At 35.3% G+C, this 10,367-nt stretch overlaps 1 protein-coding gene across 1 annotated transcript; it reads left to right on the top strand.

Moving 5' to 3' along the window:
* Window positions 1-478: 478 nt before the first annotated feature.
* On the top strand, window positions 479-9,604 carry LOC145766995 (uncharacterized). Its single transcript, XM_082578720.1, has 10 exons — window positions 479-941; window positions 1,668-1,724; window positions 2,557-2,654; window positions 4,047-4,136; window positions 4,333-4,510; window positions 5,232-5,394; window positions 5,777-5,932; window positions 6,674-6,764; window positions 7,054-7,509; window positions 8,183-9,604. The coding sequence occupies exons 1-10, from the start codon at window positions 890-892 to the stop codon at window positions 8,204-8,206; spliced, it is 1,365 nt and encodes a 454-aa protein (XP_082434846.1). The 5' UTR covers window positions 479-889; the 3' UTR covers window positions 8,207-9,604.
* The last annotated feature ends 763 nt before the right edge of the window (window positions 9,605-10,367 follow it).

Consider the following 10,367-nt stretch of genomic DNA (forward strand, 5'->3'; position numbering starts at 1 on the left):
TTATTCTTACTGCATTATGCAAACAAGAACACAATCGGTGCTGTTTTTAAAGTCTTCGATGTGACCCGACCTGGCATCGACCCAAAATTTTACCAGCACCAGAGCCGAAGGTGATAACTCCTGAGCTGTTTTTTTTGCCACGTACAAACAAAGCCAGCAAATCAGACTATTTTTACATAAGTTCAACGTTTGTAGACGTTAATGATCTGACTGGCTGGTTGAGAAGGGAAGTCGTGCATTAGTGGTAAGGGTATCATGCAAAATTGAGGTCCACCGCTGAAAAGCAGAGACAGTAATCGAAACCTCTTGAAATACTGGAAATATATTCGACAATAAACTGCAGCGTTTTGATGCATTTGATGAATGCAAATTAGCGTGTTCTTTGAGACATATTTCAGTTGTTGGCCCAATGTAGACATTGTGGAATGACGTAACATCTTGGAACTACGCTGTTTCACGCAGAAATTGCTGTAAAGTAAACAAAAGAACTTGTACAAACAACCGTTGCTGTATCTAGGTTGAGGCTGGCGAGATGTAGACCTACGCTAGTCACTGTTTGTCAAAAGGTAAAATTCTTCTATCGCTTCGTATGAGAACAATAAAACATCACATTTTAAAGGCAGGCGTTCATACAAACTCGAGCAGACATATCAACGAATTATTAGACTCAGGCGACTAGAAAACTACAAGAGAGAGGGAAATAAAATTACTGCTTTCTGTTGGATTTTCGTCTGACTCAAAGGCAACTGACGTGTAATAGGCTAGTTCTGTGAATTTAGCTTGTGAGATTTTGTCTACAAAATACATTTATTTGAGTGTGGTGAGCAGATTCAACAAAAAAGGCTCTGTAGCTGTTCAAGATCACGAACTGTCTAACGTAAAAAAAATTATGGCTAGCTTGATCGTCTTTTTCGCCGTTGGCATTGGAACATCGGTTCTAGGTAAGTTTTAAACTCTTGTATTTTTGACACGTAACAAGAGAGAGTGAATACTTTTATTTCGTCTATTGCGAGAATGGTAGTATGGTGACAGTCCTTAGAAGATGGTCATTTGTGATTTATAACACTCTTGCAGCCATATCAACTATCTGTCCGCACTTTTACTCGGATTTTTTTCACTACTTTACTTGAGTAACAAACGATGGATACCATTTTTAAATCTTTGGTACGACTGTGATGTAGATGAAACCATGCCAAGGATCAGTAGAAGTTATGGCTGCCTGGATGACACAGCAAATCATAGGTGGAGGATTTACTGCAATCTTACATCCGCTGATGACCTAAATACATGTTTGCCTTTATGCGGCCAGCTAGATTAATGTGATGTTACTGAGATAGGAAGGAAGCAAGAAAAATAGCCTGTTTTTTTCTTGTTTGTTTTTACCAGGGGCCCTGCAGGTTCCAGAATCTTTCATTACCTGAGAACTTTATTTTCTGTGCCGCCATCACCATTATAGATAATTCATTGTTGTTTGATTTCATCTGATTGTAGTAAAGCAACCAAAAGTAAATTTTATAAAAGTTCATAAACTCCTGTGAAACCAAATTAAATGTTGTATATAGTAGCCTACTAGCCTATATTAGAAGAATATGAATATGTCTTAAGAATATGAAGAATATATCATGTAAATAATTGAGTATATTAGAAAATTTGTCATTCTGTTGCAGGGCAAAGTATCCAACAGCAACAATTCGTAAAGTTTTCAACATACCCCGCCAGCATAGGTACGTATTTCATGAACTTTGCAGGGGGCTATTCAAAAATGCAGAATTTGGTAATTGTCTGTCTTCATTAAAAGTTTTGTGAATTCTTTGTGTCTCCAGTTTCTGACGAAAAGAGACACTTCGACTTCTTCTGTCCAACACAGAAACCTATTGCGATAAAATTGGTAGTTGCGTCGTAAACAGAAAAGGTGTAAAACTTGCTTGCTGAGATGTGTTGTTTGCGATGGTTTTTCAGCTTAGTTAAACAAAACTATATGAATTTCTCACCTCAACTATACAAAGTAATAAATAATTAAGTTAATTGAATTTAGCCTGTATGCATAGGTTCCAATTGAAAACAAAGGAGCAAACAAATAGCACACAGGTTTATATCGTTTATATTATCTTCAACTTCAGATAGCAACCAGATTTTAACGAGACAAACTTTTTAAAAATTTTGATACTTAGACTTACGAACTTTTTTCAAGAGAATCCTGAACAACTCTAACCAATGTTAGTGAGCGTTTGATGATTAATCTAACATTGCGTGTTTACAAGCATTAAAACGTAATTTAATCAACCGTACACCTACCTCCAATAGATCCTCAACTATCCCTAAGTATCATCATTGGTTCCAAAGATATAATGTTTGTTGTTCTGTAGAACAAACAGAAGAGCAGCTGCCTCGAAGACTATATGTCACTTCGCTGCTTCCTGTCGTCTGTTGTATCGCATCTGTGATCGCAGAGTAGGCTACTGTACGTTATCGCAATGGGCGCAAATAAAAACAAAAAACACGAAACACGAACAGTGCAGAAGACGTTACTTGTTTAACAAAGTGTTGAAATCACAGATGCAAATACTGAAAAAGTTTATCGAACAACATTGACCACTACGACGTTCAACCTCAATGCTTCTATGGATCCAAACCGTACCGTATTTGAAGCAACTGTAAGTTCTGCTAAAATTTCTAAATGGTAGCACACTTCCCAGATAGCAAAATCCGTCATTCTTACATCGATTTAATGTCTGCATTTACTCCGCTTATTTGTTTATGTGTGGCGCTATTGAAACAAAATACTATAAATTAACTTGACTTGCAGACGTTGAATCAATGACGAATTTTGGTGTCTGGGATGTATGTTATATCAAGAATAGGTTATGCATTATGCACTATACATATTTTTCAAGACATTGACTTTTGAAACGATATTCATAAAAATTTACAAAATTTAATAACATACATGTTCTTGTGTATGCTGATGCTGTGCAGTGTGCACCTTTTGTAGAAGTGTAGGCAAGATGTCAACAAACCGCTGCGAGCCATCTTGTCAGAAAAATAGTTGAGAACTCGAGGAACGTCATTGCACATAGTGAACAATTGGTTGGGAACGAATTGTCTTGTTCATATAACAAAAGAGCTCTTATTTTGGCACAGTCAAACTCGTAGTCAACAGGCACACTCAACCTCGTAGTCAACATCATCATCATCATCATAATCCATCGTTGGTTTGTTCCCCACTAGTGGGGGTGGCCGATTGTTTCCGCGCAGCAATTGTTTTAATCCCTTTTCTCCATTTCACCCTGTCCCTTGCATCTTCCTCCTTCAGTCCGACTTTTTTAAATTCATCCTTCACTTGTTGTTTCCACGTTCTTCTTGGACGACCGCGTTTCCTCTTCCCATCCACCTTTAGATCTAGTGCCTTTCTAAGAAAACTTCCTTCCTCCCTCCTTATCACATGTCCATACCATCTTACTCCATTTGCCCTTGCCAGTTGGTCTATGGTCTCTCTCATCTCTAGCATATCCAACAATTCTTCAGTCCTTTTTTCCCTTCTCGTTTTCATCCCACACATTGCTCTCACCATTGACCTTTCCGTTCTTCTCAGGATTGCCAGTTCACTCTCTCTCAATATCCATGGTCTCACTACCATATAGCATTGCAGGCCGCACACAGCTCCGATATACTTTCCCTTTCATCCTTAGTGAGAATTTTCTGCCATACAACATTTCCCCACATTCCCTGAACTTTGCCCAGCCCAATCTTGCCCTTGTTGTCACCGCTGCTTCACAACAGGCACAGTCAATCTCGTAGACTGTGCCTAAGTCAGTGGTTCAAAGCCCTTGTGGGCGAAACTACTAGAATTGAGCTTCCAAACAGGTTTTCGTAGTCCGAAGATAAGGATTCCGACCTTCATTTTTTTGTCAAAAACATATATCCAGGAAGGAAATATCCTCTTTTTACATTAATCTAACATTTGTAAACATTAAATTGATAGAAAATGAAAAAAATCTGCTAACTGGTATACAGGCACCTGGCATTGAACATCATGTATTTACCAGGCCAACGAGTTGTACAACATATCGCTGCAAGGCTTCATCTCTCTAACAATGATCACAGATTTCACTTCAACTGACAACAATATTTCATCAGTAAGTCAAAAATCGAGCTGTGTCTTGTACACAAACGTCACGTTCACTTGATGACTTGAAAACCTTTAGAAATATGTAAAACTTATTGTTTTTATGAAATTAAAAAAAAAATTAACTTCAAACTCAAGAGCTTTGTGTAAGAGCAAGCAATTTTTATATGAATTTAAACTATTAACTAAGCACATTTGCTTTGAAGACTACATGGACGTACGACGTTCGATACAACTACACCACATTATATTCAACTATAAGTGGTTCTGATGAGGCTATAGCTGAAACTATTGGAAACTCCACCTTTTTGAAAATTGGCTTTGAATCTGATCCAGTGTTTTCTTCTCTATACAACGTTTCAACCAGTGGGTTTATATTTACAGGTAATGCATATTCAAATTACAAATATGTTAAAGTAGAATTATTGTATCAGAATTTGTTGAATGTAGCCTGATAGTGAATTGTTGCCTCAAAGGATTTGATTTGTTAGTTAGTTGTTTCACAAGTTCCCTTTTCTTCTATATCTTCTTTCATTGAAAAATCTTTTCCTTCTTTTTCTCTATTTTCCTTGTAACGTCCATTTATACTGGTAATATCTTGGTAATTTCTTTTAATAATTTCTCTTGTAGAAGATTAAATCATATTCAAACCTACGCCTGATGTGTAACTTCACAACTTTTCTCTCTTTAATCTGTCACTGATCTGTAGCAAGAGGGTCGCGGATAAATTACCGAATTCATAATGTTTTTCTTATAAAAGTGCTGGTAGGCTGAATAGTAATTACAAGATTGATAGTTTCGGAAGAAACCTGATTCTTATGAAAATTTCTAGACTCCACAACGTTTAAAGCTATAAATGTAGGTTACAAAATTATATGTTCCGGTCGTAAAGTAATACGTTCCAATCATAAAACTAGAAGTTCGGAACTGCAGTTTAAACGCCATAGGGTAAAAGAAAAATGATGCAAGCTTCCTTTCTTTTGTAAAATTGGCAAGCGTTGACGAAATAATTATTTTTGGATATTGTCTTGTTAAATCATCTTCCTTCATTGTTTTCTTCTCGTCGTGGGTTTTGCAATCTGTGGTAAGAAGCATTTTCTCACAGGAAACATCATCTGCGGAAATGCAGCAGAATGCGATACTTACACAACTTGCAATGAAGCAAGAGATGGTATCACCGTTAATTGCCTGTCTGTCTGCTTTGATGACTTTTGTCTAAATGGCGGCTACTGTCACCATGATGACCCAAATACTCGCCCAATTTGCAGGTAAGCAATGGGGGCTATTCCTTTTGCATTGAAAAATTCGTGCCACTAAGTTGATGTATATTGCCCTAAATTTGTAACGTAGGTACAGAAATAATAAAAACGCAAACCTTTTTTTGTGTTAAATGGCGTTGTTTGCAGAGCCAAAAGCGTTAAAACAATTTGATTATTCTTTAATTTGCCACAGCTTAGAAAACGATATCTGACCTCGAAATTTAACAGTTAAAATTTGTCAAAAGTTTTTTTTAATCATAATTTAAAGTTTCAAATCCAGATCATCATATAGATTATTATACAGATCATATTATACGTTTATATACATTTTATATACATACATATTATATCATATTATACATCATATATGTATTTATTATCTTTGATTTAGTTGTGCAAGCTTTTTCGATTCTTGGTACGTTGGAGATCACTGCCAGACACTCTTCCAGGTCTGGATGATGGCCCTCTTTTTTGTAATTGTTTTCCTTATACTGGTGGCTTTGATCCCTATGATTGCATGTCTTTGCATCAAGCAAATTCCGAAAAGGTAATCAAGCTGAACTGTATTTTTTGGTTTTGTTAAAAGGTCTGAAGAAAGTTTTGATGTTAGCCTACTACACTAGTGTCTTGGTGTACTCACAAACTAACAGTAGGCATGAAACTACATTGATACTTTTTCATTTCTTACAGTATTATCATCGTACTACAGTACTTTAGGGCTATGCTGCTTGTGCTGAACCAAAAGCCAAATATTAAACCTCAGCTCGTGCATATCTGCAAAATTTATTGTGATTTGTGCCCCTCAAAATCAAGAAACATTTAAGGCAACACTGCAGATTACAAAAACATTACACAAGATATTACAGAAACATCAGTAGGCCTAACGTATTGAATTAATGTGTTTTGTATGAAAATTTGTTTTTAATAATGCAGCCGACACGGTGAGTTCTACTCCAATATCTTTTGACAAAGCATGGTTTAGTAAACATTTAACAAAACTTTGAATAGAAGACAAGAGAAAAAAATATTTTCGCACTTTCATCATTCGATTTTTTGTGCTGTTTGCTTTCAGCTTAACTGAAGATGATCTAGCTGCTAACTGATCAAAATCGATTTTTAGCAATTTATGATTGAACTGACTCTTGTGAAAATAAACTTCTTTGCATTACAAGACATGTAACCGAGTCGTTCATAACCAGCATTGTTTCGGGTTTGACACCTGTCAGAAGATGTTTCATTTTCTTGATTAGAAAATATTGTTGTCATTTGCCTTGTGCACTTTTTACAGAATAAGAAAAAAGAAAGAAAAAGCTAAAAAGGCTCTGGAAAAAGAACGACTTAAGAATGGAATTGCAAACGGAACCACTGCTGTTGAAAAAGTAAATTGATGATATCTAGGTTTACGTAGCATAATTATTACAAAATGTAGTGCAATAAAAAATCTGTCAAAACGGAAGTATAATGAAAATAATAATCATGTTTTATTTTCAAAAAGATTGTGTATTTTTAAAGGTGTAAATTTCTTTTATCAACGTTGAAATTTGATAATATGTTGAGATGTCAAGTTCGCTGAAGTTAAAAGAATGTAACTATTTTGAACTTTTCAGTTTTCATTTTCCTTTCTGTAACTTGTCACTTTTGCCAACTTATGTTTTTGTCTTTCTGCAGAAAACCAGCCTTGCCGCTGTCCCATTGAACGTCGAACCTACCGGAAACATCAGAAACTCAATTAACACAACGCCTACATCGACACCGGTTCCTGCCCCCAGAACTGATCTGTCAACATCAACGCTGGAACGGCATGAATCAACAAGTTCAGCAGACAGTACAACAACAACGACTTCATCTTCCTCTCATAACGAGACTGAAACTCACAGATCAGATCAAACGAGTATAACAGAAGAGACCATTTCACGAGTTCAAGAATCTGGCAACTCTACTTTATATCAAAGCCTCGCCGGCTCAACGAGAGCTCATAATGAAAGCCACCCGACAAGTTCTAATAGTAGCAGCGATACATCCAATTCAGACGATTCTTCTGGCATCAGCATTCAAGATCCACTTCCACCCATCAGATACGTCGATCCCCCGGTATATGCGCTTGTTGTCAAACCGAATTTGGAGGTGAGTTACAATAAAATGCAGAGCAGCCTACACCAGAGTCGGATCAATTAGATATTTTTCAATTCAGTTACATAACAATTACACCATCAAAATTTTTAATTACATTATAATTAGCCTACATTTTTCTGAAATTTTCAAATTACAGTTACAGTTACTTCCAAATGTAATAAATTACACGCTTCAACTACAAAAATTATATGTTTCTTCAATATTTGATGGTTGTTTGCAGTGATTTTATCAAAGACAAGTAGAATTGCATTTGATAAATATTATGTTGGAATGTAGAAGTCCCTTTTGAACCTCAACTAGTGGCTCAATAAAAGTGCTGATATCATGCGTGCAACCAACCAAACATAATTGTATTCTGGACCAATTTTTGTTTGAAATTATAATTACACAAAAACAAAAAGTCTCAATTACTGTTACATAAAATGTATAATTAATTACATTTAATTACAATTGTAATTAATCAAACTCTGGCCTTTCGGCAATATGGCTACTTCCACGCTTTTTTCTAGCCAACTACTTTTAATCTTGCGTTGTTGCTTTGCTTTTAAAATGCAATTCCTTTATCTTGAGAAAGTTTGATTTAAAAGTAAATGTAAACTACAGTTTGTATTTTATGTTTAAAATTTTTTCAAGAGACAAATCATACTTTTTTCGGTTTCTGCAGGAGCCTCTGGTCTCAACAGTATAATCACCTCTGGTATAACATTACCAAAGCACTGATGCGTATCACTACCCTGAGTCGATAAAGTCGGATGATCTAAGAACTACAAAAAGTTCAATGGAACTCTGCAACCCGATCAGAGGAATTTTTGTTTTTATGGAAAAGACCAAACAACAATGACCACAGCCAGCAAAACTGGTCCGAAAATGTTGACAGACGTTAAATTAATGTAAAAAGAACCAAATTTGCCGATCGGAAAATGTGAAGACCATTTTTTTCCTTCTAAAACCACATTATGTAGGCCTACTTTCATGTTATCTCTTTCACGTTTATTCTATGCTTTTCATTTATAACATAACACTTGCCTGTATTCTGAATAGTTACGAATATATAGCGATGGGTATTTGGTTTTTAAATTCAGGTGCGTATTTGGCCTAAATTTTTTTCAAACATAAATTCCAACCCGATTTTAATTTAGAAACCCATGGTCGGTCAATAAAATATCCTTTGTCTGTTACTGCATTGTGTTTTTTGTTGTTAAGTTTGTATACTTTTTGTATTTTTGTGTATTGTCGTCATTATTGTGACGTCAAGTTGAGAGTTTCCTACAACTCAGCAAGTTGCAGTTGAGCAGGTGACAACTGAGCTAGCAACATTTCAGCAAGTGGCTGGTATGGGTAAATTATGAACCTATGCAAGTAAAAACTGACCAAGCTGAAAATTGGCATGTAACAAGGAAGGAAATTCAGTTTAGAAAGCGATGACCAAGCAAGTCCGATGCTAGGTGAAAATTTCATTTGCTGACTTGGGCAGTAGCTGAAATGTACTTGCTGAGTTGAATCACTTGCTGAGTTGTAGCATGCCGAGTGGCCCGACTACTCAAGTTGCTATCATGCAATATGAGCATTCTAAATATTTTTTAGTGTGATGTATTATAGAAGTGTAACATCATTATTGAAAAATAGCTGTATTTTGAAGAATTTTAGTAATAAAATGGCGATTGTGGTAAAATTACACCATAGGTTACAGTTAAAAAAGTCAACAAGCAAATCAGGAAATTATAATAAAGCGATAAGTTTATCATAAAATTGCTTATTATAACATAGGCTACAGTACAGTAGAACAGACTATTATATTGGCTTGTATTATTCGCTGAAGAAGTTATCTTATAAAAGCCTGGTGATAATTTCTACGATTCTTATGATTAGTCGCTAACGGTAGATTTACTTCAACTTCGTGATTATTTTGTTTATCTGTGTCTTGTAAACAAAGTAACGGCACAGAAAAAGGCACCGAATCCAGTTCTTCAAACTTTTGCATTATTGTATTGTAGATTGTATGCAAAGAATGTTCAGTTATGGTGCAGCAGAAACATTCATTCTGTCTTGATTTTCATTCAATTTTATAACAATAAAACGTTCATTCGTAAAGCAATTGTCTAATATGCCGAAAATTTCCAATTTTCTACAAAATTACTTTCAAAGAATGGAACTTTCAAAAACATGGAACAGGAGATATCATTTGAATATAGTTTTTTAGGGGGCTGTAGATTGAAAGCATAATCAAGCTGACAAAAGTTCATTTGACTTACAGAATTGCAATATTTTTTTTTGATCACGAAACAAAAGAAATTTACAGCCCTACTTTCTAGGTAGCTATGTAATTTGTGTAGGTTGGTTATTATCTACCATGCTTTGTCGTTTTGCAATTTAGAATTTTAAAAACTGAGATGATAGGTCTAAGACAAGTGATGCCAAGCAAACTAATCTTTCTTAATTATGGCACATTTTCCAACAAAGTCCATTTTCTTTGCACTTCAACTTTCTATTGCTGATAATTTACATCGCTTTTCAAGCAAAGTGTAGTTTTTTCTTGGAGACATGGTATTGTCTGCTTGTAAAATTTTACAGCTTTTTATAGCACGTCTTCACTACAAAATATTTTGAGCATGCAAAGTCACAAACGATTTGGTGCTTTTCAATAATTTTTTTACGGTAAAAAGGAAGGGCCGTTTGTGTTTCCAATCCTGTAAACAGTTTGAGAATTTTCAAAAGATGAAGTTAGTGCAGTTAGAAGTTAGAACAGTGCAAAGATACATTTTGTGGTAGAGTTTTTTGATCTTCTTTAAAAATGTGAGTTTTTTTTTCTTTGACTTTTTCTCTACGAAATGATATCTTTTTGCATTATG

This window comes from Aplidium turbinatum, chromosome 3 (assembly GCF_918807975.1).
Source record: "Aplidium turbinatum chromosome 3, kaAplTurb1.1, whole genome shotgun sequence".
In the NCBI taxonomy this organism is placed as follows: domain Eukaryota; kingdom Metazoa; phylum Chordata; class Ascidiacea; order Aplousobranchia; family Polyclinidae; genus Aplidium; species Aplidium turbinatum.